The following is a 16,659-nucleotide window of genomic DNA, read 5'->3' as shown; positions in this document are numbered from 1 at the left end:
TTCACAGACAGCCGCCAGACAGAAAACTGCTGCAGGTCCAGGGTTTATCGGGATCTGCCAATTGTCGGTGAAACAACAGAGACTATACACTAATGAGATAATACAGTTCTAGTGCAGGATTTTAAATGTTTTTGACAAACGATGCCACTGCAAGCTCACATTTGCTGTTTTAACTTTCTTCAATGAGAGATTTTGAGCTTTTTCTTGCCACATATTATTTAGAACGGAATACCTCTGGGACAGTTGAAGATGTCACCCCTGGCTCTGGGAAACATAGTGTATAGTGGACAAATTTTCTGACATTTTATTGACAAAACGATTAATCGATGAATTGAAGAAATAATTGAGATTAATCAATAATTACAATAATCCTTACGCTTGGACGACTTGATTTAATGTTTTGTTAATGTTAATGTTTTTCCATCACTATCATGCTCGTTCACGTTTGTGAGCAGACGCCATTTTTAGAAAAAAAATATTTACCTATAACTATTAAAATAATTAAAAGTAAGTACAATTTGACATAAGCACAAATAAACCTCCGATTAATTTGGAAATATCCAGAATTTCTTGTGGTAAACTTTTACGATATTTTTTAAATAAATTATAACCAAACGTGTACGCACTCGCTTAACGACAAATATAAAAGTTAACGGTCCGACACGTCACGCCGACGTCATGCCAACAAAGAGACGTGGCACGCGGACGTTTAAATGATCTGAGCAGTTGACGGAGCGTACCGTCGCCCTGTTTCACCCAGCACCCCGAGCTATTAACACCCCATCAGCACCGGAGACATGGCTTCGAATAATGGCTCAGTCGGCAAATGGGAAGTCGTGAAGAAGGGAAAGAAAAATGGCACAGGAGGAGGGAAGAATCCGACTGACAAGAAAACCGGCAACGGGGGAAGGAAAGCCCTGGGCGAATCCAACCAGCCATCCAGACGTAAGTGAACGCGGCCCGCTGTTCGCCTCTGCTAGCTTGTCCGTGACCCGTTCGCTTCACTGACAAAGTGAAATGAGAGGGACGGGGCTACCTGTGCAGCTGCATCCACGACCTAAACTGCCTCTTTTTATCCTAAACTTTACTGTGGCTTCACCGTGATAGTGTCGCGAAAGAAGATGGTTCACAGCTGCTATATGATTTGGTAAGCTAGCTAGCTTAGCTTCACGCAGTATTTCCTACGAAAATTAGATGCTGTACAGTTTTGAGCGGCTAGACTTTGCTTTCCCTGCTGACACAATATTTCAAATAATAGCAAACTGGCTTTTGGGCAGTGTGCTCCTGGCTTTTGGGCTGTGTGCTCCTGCCACATCCAGGCAAATGGCATTGCAGGTCAGCTAGCATGTGTGGTTAGCTTGCTAGCAGCCTTTCCAGCAGTGTGTCAACAGAGGCATCGTCATCTCTGAAGCGTGTGTTTTTGTCTTCCTGTTGCTGGTACACTTTTAAAATGCATTTCCTGGGTGGTGTTTCATTATACCTGAATGATAGAACTTGTGCTGGCGGTTGCTAGAGGGGAATTTTTACCCTGGGGTCCCCGAGCAAGCTAATCTGCCCATGGAAAACATCACAGTAACCTTATTAACTGTCATAGTTACTGACCTACAGCAGAAGACCTGCACGATTGTTTGGTTTTACATTGAGTAAACTTGGCAGCAACTAACCTCATCTACTGCATCGTCTCCATAGGTTTAGCTGCTTCTTAAATATCAGGAAAGATAAGATCTTGCCCTGCCAGTGCTATTTGTTTATGCATCAGTTTTATCAGTGGATCAACCCGTCCAAAGTCTGCCTGATCACAGTAACTGTGCCTATCTCAGTGAGGAGGTGGTGTAAAGGTTTTAGCTAAGAGAAATACACTTCTCTTTTTGTTATATAAGCTCTATAACCACCATAGTATTCTGTGAAGTATTTAATCTACATTGCCATTAACAGAGAGTAGCCTGGTCTATACTCTCCCCTGAAAGTGTGTCCCAGCTCTGCAAATCATTAGATTAATACAGAATTACAAGATGTGATCAATATTACCGCACAATAAATGTACCTTTTTTGTTTGCTCTTTAAAGGCTTCCAGCACTTGAATCATGAGACTTCTAATGTTCAGTTTGTGGTTTTGGCGCATTTATAATAATCCACCACCCTGAAGTTCAGCTGGAGGCTTTTGTACCTGTTAGTGCATGCTCACAAGTGGTGTCTTCTCAAGGAAATGCCAGAAAGATGAATTTTACTGATATAATGTCTGATTTAGCTTAAAAAAATTATCAAATGAGACTAGACTGTGTCATTGAGTCATTCTCCTTTGTCTTTCAATCTTTTAATCAGGCAAATAAGAGGAAAGAAAAATATCTTCTTCAAAGGTTTATTTATTGTTGTTCCCTCTAAACTTGGCTGTAGTGTATTTTATATACTGGACCTTTAGAAGGTCACATTTAAGTCAGCTGATATGAAACTCATGTTTGACTTCACAACATGTCTGAACAGGTTCTAGGATCTGAAGAGGGCTCTCCTTTCAAACAAAAGTGGGTATGTCAGACCACAGGATGATCAAAGAACTGATTTGACAAAATGTTTGGCTCTACCTTTAATGTTGTGGAAAGATGTTAGGCTTGGGCTGTGTCCAGAATCACTCCCCATACACTGAGTGCACAGTATTTACTGTCTGCCATCTTTGTCTGAACTCTAGTTCTAGTTTTCAAAAAAAAATCCCAGATTGGAACTGTAAATCATGCACCTGTCAATGGTAACACATACTGTCAATGGTCCATCAGTGTCTGAAATCTCAGTTTACTGCTCACTGCAGAGCAAACTGTCAAATGTCTATTTAGGAGTGAATGAGGGAGTGATTTCAGACACAACCCTGTTATTTGTCAGCACAGGGTCTTTGTGGTTTGGTGGGGAGTAATGTGAGGAGTTGCACCTTACCCAGCATGGCCCTCTTACAGGGTGGACTGGAATTAATTCTCACTCCAGCAGAAGAATAGCTTACAGGATGCTTTACATACAGACACAGAGCTCAGCTGACAGACAGCGACATAGAACAGACTGCAGTGAGGCAAGTCCTGCTCATCTGATCACTTTTCTTTCCTAGTCACCACAAAAATAAATATCAGTTTCATTCAGTCGTCATTATTCACTATTTCCTACTCACTAGTGTTGTGGCCCCACTTGTTGTTGCTGTTGCTGTAGCAGATGTCTTCTCATGTGAGAAGCTGCCACTGGACACTGACACTTATGGTTGGATGTTTGTTTTGCAGTAATAGACGTGAACACCTGGTCAGATCACCTCACTCTCAGTTCTTTCCTCACTGTTCGACCCTGGTAATGCTTACTAAGCTGAAACATTCATAGACATGACAACTGGGCTTCAGTGTGAAAATGTCACTCGGTCGTCTGCTTGTGGTGACTTGTTTTCTGTTCAGGGAAGTGAAGAATAATCCTGACTGACCAGCTTTTGAATGGGGAAGTAATGGCGATTGAATCCGTAGTGACTCCAGTTAAAGAAGTAAGAGGTGCTGTGATGATATAAGTGCTTCCTTTGCGCCACCACCGTGTCAAGCTGACACACACGCAGACTAGATATAGATTCAGGATTCTCAGCAGCATGTACAGCTGAATGATCAGCGAACAACTGGTGACCTCTGTCAACAGCTTCTCAAGTCTGCGGGTGGGTCTGTCTGGAATTCTTGTGTGCAAAATTGTGTGGACCCAGAGTTAAATGCTGTAAATGTCTTTGCAGCACTATTATGGGTTAGAGTTGTTTGGAGCAACATACTCTTAAATAATTTTGATTGTATGTGTTTCAGTGGGGAGTTTTACTGTTTCTTGGCTGTGCTGTTTAAAGAATTTTAATATTTTGAAAAGAATTAGACCAACAGTGAATTTATTTTTTACTAGTCTGTATATCCAAAGACTGATATAGTTTATTCCTCCAAGCTCTTTAGAGCTCCTTCTTTAAAACTTTCAGAGTCTTTCACATCCTGGGAATTAAAATAAAAGTTCTGTGGAACACTGGAGTTTCAGAAATTTTGAGATTGAAAACAGGGTTGTTTTAACATTTAATGTTAGTATGCAGTCTTAAAATATTCAGTAGTGGGAACCACAGAACAAAAATATTTGTATTGGCCAATATTTGTATTGAACTTTAAATTGTCCAAGTTCTAATACGAAGTGTGGTTTAACTCAGTTAGATAAGATAAGATAAGATAAAAATACTTTATTGATCCCAAACTGGGAAATTCAACTGTTATAGCAGCCGTGTACAGGTAATAAACACAATATATATGTCCTATGCCCTACATAAATCTGCAGTAAAAAAGCTAAATAAAGCTAAGTATAAGTAACAGTCAGCGGTAACAATAAGTTAAGTTTGTGAAACCAGAGTACAAATGTACAAAGTAGTACAATGAATTCTCCAGAATGTGCATAGTAGCAAGTCAGTGCACCAAAACAGTCAAGTAGTATGGATGTGCAAATATAAGAAGAATAAGAGTGCAGGATGAATAAGTATATAAACAACAATGAAACAATAAAAACTATACCACTGTAATATGAATGTGCAATATGAGAGGAATAAGAGTGCAGAATGAAATATTCTTATAAACAGCTATTGAACAATAAGAACTGTAAAAACTATAGAACAGTAATATGAATGTGCAAAAAAGATGAATAGGAGTGCAAGATAAAAAATTGTTATAAATAACTATGAAAACTATTAAGACTGTAAAACTGTAGGACAGTAATATGAATGTGCAAGAATAAAAATGAATAAGAGTGCAGGATGAAATACAGATGTAAACAAGGTTAAGGTGCATAATCATCATAACAGCAATACACAGGTTATCTCTGGCACAGGGGTGATGAGTTATACAGTCCTATAGCATGTGGCAGGAATGATTTCCTGTAGCGGTTCCTATGACAGCGAAGCTGTCTGAGCCTTTTGGAGAAGGCGCTCCGCTGTCCGTCCAGTACAGGATGGAGAGGGTGGTCAGGGTTATCCATGATGGATAACAGTTTGTTCAGAGTCCTCCTCTCCATCACTGCTTCAAAAGAGTCCTGTTTGCAGCCAATGACAGAGCCAGCCTTCCTGATCAGTTTGTTCAGTCTGTTGGTGTCATTGGCTGAGATGCTGCCCCCCCAGCAGACCACAGAGGAGAACAGAGTACTGGCCACAACAGACTGGTAAAAGATTTCCAGCATCTTGCTGCACACGTTGAACGACCTCAGCTTCCTCAGGAAGTAGAGTCTGCTGCAGGCCTTCTTGTACACAGCAGTGCTGTTGGTCTTCCAGTTCAGTCCGTTGTCGATGGTCACTCCCAGGTACTTGTACTCCTCCACAGCAGCTACGTCTCTGCCCTGGATGCTGAGGGGCTGAGGAGCTGATCCCTTCCTTCTGAAGTCTATCACCATCTCCTTGGTCTTGTCCACATTCAGCAGCAGGTGATTCACTCCCGCCCACTCTACAAATCCGTCCACCAGCCGCCTGTACTCCCCCTCCTGTCCGTCCCTTATACACCCGACAACAGCAGAGTCATCAGAGAATTTCTGAAGATGGCACGACTCTGAGTTGTACTGAAAGTCACTGGTGTATAAGGTGAACAGGAAAGGAGAGAGCACAGTGCCCTGAGGGGCTCCCACACCACTCACCACCACATCAGACAGGACACTGCCCAGCCGGACAAACTGTGGCCTGTCTGACAAGTAGTCAGTGATCCAGGAGACAGAGGACTCACTGACACCCATCAGCCGCAGCTTCTCACCCAGCAACAGAGGCTGGACGGTGTTGAAGGCACTGGAGAAATCAAAGAAAGTGATTCTCACAGTGCCTCCACCTCCATCCAGGTGTGAGTGAGCACGCTGCAGCAGATAGATGACAGCATCGTCCACCCCAAGGCGTGGCTGATAGGCGAACTGCAAGGGGTCAAGAGAAGACTTCACCTGCGGCCTCAGGTGGGCCAACACCAGCCTCTCCAGCACCTTCATCACATGTGATGTGAGCGCAACTGGACGGTAATCACTGAGGCCGGATGGAGAAGACTTCTTGGGGACAGGAACCAGGCAGGAGGTCTTCCAGAGGTGTGGCACCCTCTCCAGACTGAGGCTCAGGTTGAAGAGGTGCTGGAAGACTGCAGACAGCGGGCTGGCACAGGTCCTCAGGATCCTGGGGCTGATGCCGTCCGGACCAGGGGCTTTGTGCAGGTTGACCTTCTCCAGCTGTCTCCTCACCTGCCAGGTTTCCAGCGTTAAGGAGGGGGGTGGGGTTAGGGCAGGGGGAGGGGTGATGGTTTCAGTCCAGTCCGGTGAGCTCACTGAAGAGGGGGGAGGGAGGGGCGGAGAGGGGGCAGGGGGGGGAGGGAGGGGCGGTGAGGGGGTGGGAGCGGGAGGGGGGAGGTTTGGGGGTGGTGGTGGGGGAAGGGTGGAGGAGACCTGGGCCGTTTGAGAGCTGAATCTGTTGAAAAAGGTGTTCAGCTCATCAGCTCTCTCCCTGCTGCCTTCAGTCAGCCTGCTCCTCCCCCCACATCCTGTGATCTTCTTCATTCCAGACCACACCTCCCTCATGTTGTTCTGCTGGAGCTTGGCCTCCAGCTTCCTCCTGTAGGTGTCCTTGTTCTCCCTCAACTTGTCCCTGAGTTGGTGCTGCACCCTCCTCATCTCCTCTCTGTCTCCAGACCTGAAGGCCCTCTTCTTCTGGTTCAGCAGGGCCTTCAGGTCACTGGTTACCCACGGCTTGTTGTTAGGGTAACACCGGACAGTCCTGGATTGCACAACAGTGTCCTCACAGAACTTAATGTAGTCTGTGATGCAGTCTGTCATGCTGTTGATGTCCTCTCCATGAGGCAGGCAGAGCGCGTCCCAGTCTGTACTCTCAAAGCAGTCCTTCAGGGCCTCCTCAGCCTCCTGTGTCCACCTCCTCACACTCCTTTTGGACACAGGCGTCCTCCTGACCATAGAGACATACTTAGGAGACAGCAAGACCAGGTTGTGGTCAGACCTGCCAAGGGGGGGGAGGGCAGTGGCACTGTATGCTTCCTGTGCATTAGCATACAATAAGTCCAGAGTCTTGTTTTCACGGGTGGGGCAGTCTACATACTGTGTAAAGTCCGTAAACTAGACTTTGTGTTTTTTTTGACAAGATGGTCTTAACAGGTAACACACAGGGGAAGACTTGAAATGCTACTGGTTCTTAACTCTGTTCCTCTGTGAATTGTAATGAGTGTTGCATGAATATTGTCTTGGATAATTACAGCTCATTACGCAAGCCATGGAGGGAGGGTGGAAGGGATAAGTAAGGCACTGAATGTGAGGGGAGTGGTTTTATGGATTAACTTCATTTTCTGGACGCGGGGGGCGATAGAAGAAAGCTTTATAGAAGACCAGAGGAGTTTGAAAAGACGCTGCATTCAAAATAAGTACAGTGTCTCATATCTGCTCAGAGGAGTGTCTAACCACAGCGGCCTTGTTTCCTTCAGCGCCCCTGAAGATGTCAGAGACTCTGTACGACGGCTTCGAGAAAATGGGGAAGAAACAGAACAAGGAGCAGGTTCCACCACCAGCTGAGCCTCAAAACAAGAAGCCCTCATCGAGTAAACCATCCAAGAAATCACACTCCAGCAATACAGTCACCCCTGCAACTCACAAGACCCTGGAGGAAGCCTTCAAAGCCGTGAGTAATACACATTCCCGGGATTTTTTTCTTGATCAACTCATATTAGGGTATTTGAAAACTCCCTGGTTGTTGTTACATGGAGGAATTTGAAAGTAAGATTTGTTTACAGTTTACAGATCACAGATTTTGGATTTTTTTTTTAAATTCAGCTTTTTGTCCCCAGGTTTTTTTTTTTTGCTAAAAACTATTTTAGAATAAAACTAATAATTTATCATCCTCAGTATTAGTGTAAGAATTTGGCTAATATTTGTCCTTGAGTGGAAAGACAGAAATAAATAAATATATTCCTTTGTGAAGCCTCTCAGAGTTGTACTTTTCTTTATACAAACACAGAAACAATGCAGCACTGTGGCATCTTCAGATTAAACTGTCACATGCTGAAACAGAGTCTCATCTTTGCATAATGAAGGTGCTGTTTCTGAGGATACAGATTTACAGATTGTTTTCTCAGGTCTAGTTTTCTCTTTTTAGTTGGATGTTGGGGACCTGAAGCAGCAGTTGGTCCGCAGTCAGACTCTGTTCCCAGAAAACCCATCAGTCTGGGTCAAAGACCTGGCAGGATACCTCAACCTCAATCTAACTGCGCCAGACACTGAGACCACACTCAGCAGCTATACTCACGGTTGGTCAAAATAGGAGATTTGTTGCATTTCTCACTTGTCAAAAAACTGTCTGATATTCAAAGGTTTCTGCAGTGACACTTCGTACTTGCCAAATATCTGCATTTAACTCATGTGCACCTTTTTGATCTTTTCTTCCCCCAGACTACCCATACTGCCTTACAGGAAAAGAGCTGAGGGGCGTGATCAAAGGCCTCATCGGACGTTGCAGCGACATTCTGCCAGATTTCTTCGACCACTGTGTTTACACTATGCTCAGGGAGCTGGACAGACAGTCAGGTAAATGCAAGAGCTTGCGTGGAGAGGTGGAAGTGGTTTTGGATGTTATCATCTTTTGCTCTCACCCACGTTATGTATCTTTCCACTGTAGAATTAGGCACTTTTAATGCAAAGATGATCAGATTTTGAGCTTCTCAAATTTGTAATTAATTGTGGAAACAAATTACACAACAAGTTTTGAGGTACTAGGAAATTAGTAGATTGGGCACAGACTTTCAGCAGAGGTCCAGCTGTACCTGAACCAGAGATATCATTACACAGTCAGTGTCTTAGGCCCCTAGGCCAGGACACTATCAAATCACCATTTCCTCTTGATTTTAAGGTCAGAATATACAGGGATCAGCAGGAGCAAAGTTAAAGAACAGACAAAATGCAAAACTTAAAAAACACCCAGGACATTTTTCTCTTTTTTTTTTCCCCCAGGAGAACCACTGCACGGCTACAGAGTTTGCATCCAGGCAATCCTACAGGACAAACCCAGAATAGCCACCCAAAACCTGCCAGAGGTGAGTGTGTGTGTCTGACCTTGAGCGCTGCAGATAATTGGCAGATTGCTGCTTCACTGCCCTTGTCTGGTCTGAATGTACTTGGTAAAAAAAATAAGTAACAGTACAAATTGTACAGTTGCCAGTGGCTGTGTCAAGCTGTAAACTGAGCAGCCAACCAACTGGTGTGTGGACTGTCAGTTTCAGTTCTGTTGTCCAACGTGATGGTAGGATTTGTCTTTTGCAATAACAGTGCAATAATATGTTGTAATACCCCTCTTTCCCCCCTTCGTCTCTAGTATTTGGAGTTACTGCGGTCAGTTCAGAATCGTCCAGTCAAGTGTTTGACTATCATGTGGGCCCTGGGACAAGCAGGATTTTATGACCTCAGCCAGGGACTCAGAGGTAACAGACCGTCAAACACCAAAGAATTCACACACATTCTCACACAACTACAAATCTGTCCTTTAGATATGTAGACACGGTATTTCATTGTCCTCAGAACTGTGCTGCTCCTGGTTTGTCCTTTCTCCCACTTTCCCAACAATATGTGTTGACAGAAATTCTGGGTTGAGGGTTAATGAAGCAACAGTGCACATTAGAGCAGTGACACATTCACTGACAGACATCTGAAAGCTTAAACACATGGTAACTTCAAAAACTCACCAGGTCTTTGCCTGGTATTCATTGAGGCCATGTGGTGGGAGAGTCAGTATTGAGGCGAGTGTCAGTATGTGGGCATAAGAGGATGAATATTCTTAGAAGATTATGTAACAACCTTCTGCAAAGTAAGGTTATTGAGTACCATTCGGCTCCCTCAAGGCAAGGAAAGTCACAGTCGATTCATTCTGATGTGGTCTGCAAAGCTATAAATGTAAGATGTTCTGCATCTTCTCTTCTGATTTGTAATCAGAATAAAACACCAGGACACGCTCTCTAAAAATGAGAGCAAAAGCTCTGCTCAGTCACACTCTAATCTTGTCATTTGGAATTTAAAAAGCAATCAGGTGTTTCCTGGATTGGGATAATGTACAAGACTTGACCTGATATTTAAATATTTCCAGTGTAATTAGGGGGGAAAAAAATTACATAAAATTAAAATGGCAACAGTGGTTGTTAAAACAACAAAATTACACAAAATGCATTTCACATTACAGGCTTACAGTATGTTTCGGTATATAACATATATATATATAAATATAATATATATCGGTTAATCCTATATTATAGGATGATTTAGTACAGAAAGAAATGCCTACTGAGCAGCCGTCATGCTGCTCCAGTTTCCATCATGTTAGATAACTTTGTGTTTTGTTTCACCGTGTTACTTAGATAATTAAGCCGTGTTTTACTGGCTGCAGTTGCTCTAGTTGCTCTGGGCTGTTCTTTTTTCAAAAGGAGAGCTGAAAAGGCCCACTGTCGACACATTCAGTGCCAGAACTAAACGTTCCTCCAGTATGAGGTGAATCGAGTGCTCTATTTTTGTTTCAGTGTGGCTGGGCATCATGCTTCCTGTGCTCGGAGTGAAGTCCTTGTCTGCATATGCCATTGCCTATCTGGACCGACTTCTCCTGTAAGTCTGACTGACAAATGTGAGGATTATTTAGGCTCTTAACAGCATAGCAGTATTTTATAAAATTGTTTTTTTATGGTTTACTAAATTGAAATATACCTTGAATCTCAATTATTGTTGTTGTTCTTCTTCCAGACTTCATGCAAACTTGACAAAGGGATTTGGCATCATGGGTCCTAAAGAGTTCTTTCCTTTACTGGATTTTGCCTTCATGCCCAAGAACGCTCTGTCATCAAGGTAAATGTAAACTTATGCAAACTCTGCAACTCAGTCATGTCAATTTTCCTTGATTCCTTGTTGAGTAATCCACAACATGATTACATAATTTAAGAACAAGTAGAAAAATGGACGGTTGGGAATTTTGTCTGGGTGTTTAACCCCAGTTATACCTAAACAAACACCTGCAAGACGTGAGTTTAGGAGTAGAAGCGTTTAGAGTTGAAGCATGACTGCAGTTGATTTGCATATGAAGTGAAGCACTGGAGGTCACTGAAGCGAATTGATGGAAATGTCACCTATCTTTGTAGAGCAGGGACATTTTTGAACATCAGGTTTTTGTTTTCAGTGTCAGGAAACTACTCAGCAAACTCCACTTTTTTTTTGTTTTTTTTACCAATATCCTTCTGTATAGTTCCTGTTCTTCCTCATCTTTCAGCATTTGTGAATGATAGAGTGTCGCTTTAAGCTGATCACTTACAGCTGTATTTGAACGCACTGAGGGTTTCAGGGAATTTAACCCTCCAAAAATCTGCAAAGCCCAATTTTTTTTGTGCGTTCAGTCTGCAGGAGCAGCTGAGACGTCTGTATCCTCGACTTAAAGTCCTCGCATTTGGAGCCAAACCTGAGAGCACGTTACACACATACCTGCCATCCTTTCTGTCCAGAGCCACCCCACACTGTCCAGATGACATGAAGAGAGAGGTAACACACAACATATAATATTGTAACTGACAAATATTGACCGACAGTATCTTAACCTTTGACAATCAGAGACCATTTTCATCACCAACAGTAGCATCTTATTTCAGTAGTACAGCTCCAAGACATTTTTTATGGGTAGGCTGTGCTCTTGATTTGCTGCTACTATGACTATTAACTTTTCATCTCCTTAAAAACCCATCACTTTCCTGTTTACTCAGTTGGAAGAGGGCATTGTGTGGAATTTGGTGTTTCAGAACTGATGTTATCTCTTAAAATCATCGTCCTGTCTCCCTCTGTCTTCCTCTCGTACCTTTGCTGCAGCTGCTCAGCAGTATGACCGAGTGTTTGTGTGTGGACGTGCAAAGTCTTGGAGTGTGGAGGCAGCTCTATACCAAACACTTACCCCAGTCCAGGTGAGTTATACACACTTAACACATGCGTCTTGCTCGTTCATTTTAAATTTTCAATAACATTTCAGTCAATTGTCGTTTAATGTCTCTCTTTTTTTTTCCAGTCTGCTGTTGAATCATTTATTGAAGTCCTGGAATGTCCTGCCACCAAAGGTATGACTATGGCCATGATGTCAGATGGTCTTTAAACCAAACTCACCTGCCTGGAATATACTGTAATGAGGGCATTAGGGCATGTTTACCCTTCTAATGACTCACTGATAATTTGCTGTATTAATCAAAAGTTCAGAAAAAAAAGCAGTCAAACTGATAAGATAAGATAACATGTTTTATTGGTCTCAAAAACCATTTAACTGGCATTTTTAAATCATCTTGTACTCGACTCCTCTGCTGTATTTTCCATCTTCAGCTGCGGAAGAACCTTGAAGAAACAATCCAGTCTTTCAGAGTGACCAACGAGGAGATGAGAGACACCACTGCATCTCAGGACCTTCAGGATTGCAATAACCTGTGCCAGGTGAGACGGACAAGGTGACTGCAAAAGCTGAGTTTAGCCGCTAAGCCTGTTTGATCTCAGACTGTTTCACATGTTTAACAAAGAGATGTTTGAAATTCATTTATTTATTTAAATTTTTTAAGTTAAATTATTCTTTTTAAAATGGGATTAAACCAGCGGTGCCCAAACCGTTGGATGTGCAGTGTGTATTTTGCTCAGTGTTTGGTGCTTTTTGTCTCCAGAATCTGCAGGTAAAGATGCGTGGTCACGGGTTCCCCTGGTCCAAACTGCTCATGGTTCTGTTTGTGTTTGCTGCCGGCTTCATCGCACACGACATCAGATCTCACGGCTCCTACACAGGTTTGTCTTTATGGCAGAACATACACGGCTGTTTTCATGGTCTTTATTTTTGTTGTTGTTTGTGTTCAAGGTCTAATGGTTGTTGTATGTTTCAGATTCCACCACAGCCAAGACTCTGCGCAGTTCAGGTGTCACAGCTGTATCTCAGCAGGCCTGGAGCAAAATAACAGTCTACTCGAAACAGGGCTTCAGGTACGAACTGACCCTCAAACGTTCTTTTTCTCAGACAAACTAAACACGTTTTTTTATGTGTGAATTTGAATATGTGTCTGCCTCTCAGACTTTGTCCCCTTTCTTTCGCGCACTACATCTGACCATGAGCCCAGTCAACCCAATGGATAAAAATAGCTCCATATCAAACAGGCTTCTGATTCACTTCCTGTTAGCGTCGCTGTACACAGAGCAGTTTGTTCACTGTGTGGTTAACTGGCTCGTTGTCAGCTCAAACATTTTCCCAAAGTGATGTTTTTAATCCCTATACATTTAGAATAGTGCACAGATAGTTCATAGTAACACAACATTTTATTCAGACAGATTTGTAAACTGAAATATTTAGTTTAAATGTCCCGAGAATTCACCTGAGTTTCAAAACAACTTTGCAATTGAAATAAACCCTTTAACTTATATTTTGCATTCTGTTTTGTTTTTGTTTTTTTTTCATTTCCTGTAGCTGGTTGGAGACCAACACTCCTTATTATTACTCAGAGTGTGTGCGGGTCACGGGGCCACTCATGGAACAAGGTTTGGAGAAGGCAAAATCAGCGGCCATCTTCATCTCAGAAAACACCACACAGTTTATCCTCTGGGTCAAAGAAAAGACACCGCAGGTCATAGAATGGGTAAGACTGTTTATGAATGAATGTAAAAAAAAGTCACGCTCTTATGTTTAATGAGCAATGACTAATATATTTTTCTTTTCTTTGCTTAGGTGAACACCAACACTCCAGACAGTGTGTTCCAGGTGTTGGCATATCTGAAGGAGCTCCTCCTCCTCCTCCATCAGAACTACATCCTGCCGGCGCTGGCCTACGTATCTGACCTGCTGCAACAAGCATGGACCAACCTACAGGACTCCTGCAAGTCAGTGCTCTGAGACTTTGTTTTCACCTCGCTCTAACATTTATCATCCAAAATAAAGCTCCATTACACAATGTGAGGTGAAGGCCAGGCTGTCGAAAAACTAATTTTTCTTTTTCTTGCAGTGGTGAGGTGTCGGTATCATGTCTGCAAGGCCACGCGTTGTCCTTCACCAACTCAACGTGGCAGCTGCTCCAACACACAACCTCTGCCATCAAGACTTGGGCTCAGGAGCTTTTGACGCGAGCATGATAACAGAACAACAGATGCTGACTAATTCACACACACACACAATAAAAACACAAGAAGTTATAAATATATATATATACATACACACTGACCCAGTGTGAGGATGCCTTTCAGTGCGTCAGCTCCTCTCTAAAGCCATGATTGGACACTGCGGGGTCAGACAAACAAACTCTCACTCAAAAGGACCCTTCTATTGTTTTGGCTAAATTCTATCAATCAGTTTTCCGTTGTATAAATGTTTTTTTCTACCAATCCTTTTTGTCACTGCTGGATGCAGAGGTCGTCTCTTTCTCTCCCCCTGAGTTTTCTACTGCAAATTTCCACTGTTGCTTTAACAAATTATGTAATTTATAGAAAATGTAGGTTTGTAGATGATTTATAAACCATTTTTATTTAAAGATATTAAAAAAAGTGTTAAGTGAAAACTTGGTAAAGGGCAGGGAAAAGACCAAAAAAAATTCCAGACTCAAAGCCCTCGTCAGTTAAACTCTGAGGGCCACTTCATCTCCTCCACTTTGTCCACCTCACTATGAAGTCTGATCTGTGTGTGTGTGTGTGTGTGTGTGTGTGTGTGTGTGTCTGTGTCTGTGTCTGTGTCTGTGTCTGTGTCTGTCAGGCTGAATAAAGCCTGAGAAGCTGTTCACAATGTAAGGCCTGAAACAGGAAAGATACCATGGGGAAAGGGGTCAGGAGATTTGGAGCTGATAGTGTGAATCCGAACGGGAACAGAAGGAGTCAAATGAGTCCAAACACGTCCAGGCAGAGAGGAAATCTTCCTATCATCTCTCTGTCTTGCATGTCACCTCATCCTGTCTTTGCTGCTTTATTTTCTGTCCTGTTTCTCTTGATTTTTCTTTTTTTTTTCATCTGCCATCAGCAGCTTGAAGCCTGAGCTAAAATCAACACTGCAACTGTGTACTCATACTTGAAGGCTGTTGATATCCTGTGTGTGTGTGTGTGTGTGTGTATGTGTCTGATTGTCTGAGTGCATGGTTTAACACGCTTATTCTCTATAATAGGAGCATGATTAACCCTGTGCCAACATCCTGTACACTGAAATATGACTTCAGAATAAGGACCCTCCTCTGACAAACTGATTCACTAACCTCTCCTTGTAAACAGGGTGTTTGGATGGACATGGCTATGAATAATGTCTTACTTTGTAGTGTAAATGATTTATAATAAAGACTTCAGCCCCATTCAGTGTTTATGTTGGCTGAATTCATTTGTCTTTTACAAGAGTAGTCTCCCAGTTACAGTAGTGGCTGATCTCTCCTTTGACAGAAATAAGTGCAAAATTAAAGCTTGGCATGGTATGGCATCAAAATGTCATAAAAAATGTCATACTATAGTAAGATGTCAAAATATGCCAAAAAAAGTGATTTTTTAGTAAGACCTCAAAATGTCATAAAAAACGTCATAGTATAGTAAGGCGTCAAAATCGGCCAAAAAGAGTCTAAATTTTTTTGGACCTCAAAATGTCATTAAAAATGTCATAGTATAGTAAGGCGTCAAAATCGGCCAAAGAAAGTCACATTTTTTTTTCGCCTCAAAATGTCATTAAAAACGTCATAGTATAATAAGGCGTCAAAATCGACCAAAAAAAGTCAAAAATTTTTTTTGCCTCAAAATGTCATAAAAAAAGTCATAGTATAGTAAGGCGTCAAAATCGGACAAAAAAAGTCAAAATTTTTTTTGACCTCAAAATGTCATAAAAAAAACGTCATAGTATAGTATGGCGTTTTTTTCGGACAAAAAAAGTCAAAATTTTTTTTGACCTCAAAATGTCATAAAAAACATCATAGTATAGTATGGCGTTTTTTTCGGGCAAAAAAAGTCCAAATTTTTTTTGACCTCAAAATGTCATAAAAAAACGTCATAGTATAGTATGGCGTTTTTTTCGGGCAAAAAAAGTCAAAATTTTTTTTGACCTCAAAATGTCATAAAAAACGTCATAGTATAGTATGGCGTTTTTTTCGGGCAAAAAAAGTCAAAATTTTTTTTGACCTCAAAATGTCATAAAAAACGTCATAGTATAGTATGCCGTTTTTTTCGGGCAAAAAAAGTCAAAAATTTTTTTGACCTCAAAATGTCATAAAAAACGTCATAGTATAGTATGGCTTTTTTTCGGGCAAAAAAAGTCAAAAAATTTTTTGACCTCAAAATGTCATAAAAAACGTCATAGTATAGTATGGCGTTTTTTTCGGGCAAAAAAAGTCAAATTTTTTTTTGACCTCAAAATGTCATAAAAAACGTCATAGTATAGTAAGGCGTTTTTTTCGGGCAAAAAAAGTCAAAAAATTTTTTGACCTCCAAAAGTCATAAAAAACGTCATAGTATAGTAAGGCGTCAAAATCGGACAAAAAAAGTCAAAAATTTTTTTGACCTCAAAATGTCATAAAAAACGTCATAGTATAGTATGGCGTTTTTTTCGGGCAAAAAAAGTCAAAAAATTTTTTGACCTCAAAATGTCATAAAAAACGTCATAGTATAGTATGGCGTCAAAATCGGACAAAAAAAGTCAAA

At 41.7% G+C, this 16,659-nt stretch overlaps 1 protein-coding gene across 1 annotated transcript; it reads left to right on the top strand.

The window, feature by feature from the left end:
- The first annotated feature begins 700 nt into the window (after positions 1 to 700).
- On the top strand, positions 701 to 15,332 carry tmem214 (transmembrane protein 214). The gene is made up of 17 exons (XM_041063766.1): positions 701 to 945; positions 7,467 to 7,660; positions 8,135 to 8,285; positions 8,428 to 8,562; positions 8,986 to 9,068; positions 9,347 to 9,452; positions 10,539 to 10,620; positions 10,756 to 10,857; positions 11,400 to 11,541; positions 11,863 to 11,954; positions 12,056 to 12,104; positions 12,361 to 12,468; positions 12,690 to 12,807; positions 12,903 to 12,999; positions 13,478 to 13,646; positions 13,736 to 13,887; positions 14,010 to 15,332. Exons 1-17 carry the CDS (start codon positions 798 to 800, stop codon positions 14,134 to 14,136), a joined length of 2,055 nt encoding a protein of 684 aa, XP_040919700.1. The 5' UTR covers positions 701 to 797; the 3' UTR covers positions 14,137 to 15,332.
- Positions 15,333 to 16,659: the final 1,327 nt, after the last annotated feature.

Source organism: Toxotes jaculatrix, chromosome 19 (genome assembly GCF_017976425.1).
Source record: "Toxotes jaculatrix isolate fToxJac2 chromosome 19, fToxJac2.pri, whole genome shotgun sequence".
NCBI classification, from domain to species: domain Eukaryota; kingdom Metazoa; phylum Chordata; class Actinopteri; family Toxotidae; genus Toxotes; species Toxotes jaculatrix.
Note: the sequence above shows the minus strand (reverse complement) of the source record. Positions and strands in the feature narration are given on the sequence as shown.

Excerpts from the sequence above, each read along its gene's own strand:
- tmem214 (XM_041063766.1), top strand. The coding sequence starts at position 798 with ATGGCTTCGAATAATGGCTCAGTCGGCAAATGGGAAGTCGTGAAGAAG. Across the intron at positions 8,286-8,427 it reads ACTCAGCAGCTATACTCACG|ACTACCCATACTGCCTTACA; the intron begins GTTGGTCAAAAT and ends TTCTTCCCCCAG. Across the intron at positions 9,069-9,346 it reads CCACCCAAAACCTGCCAGAG|TATTTGGAGTTACTGCGGTC; the intron begins GTGAGTGTGTGT and ends CTTCGTCTCTAG.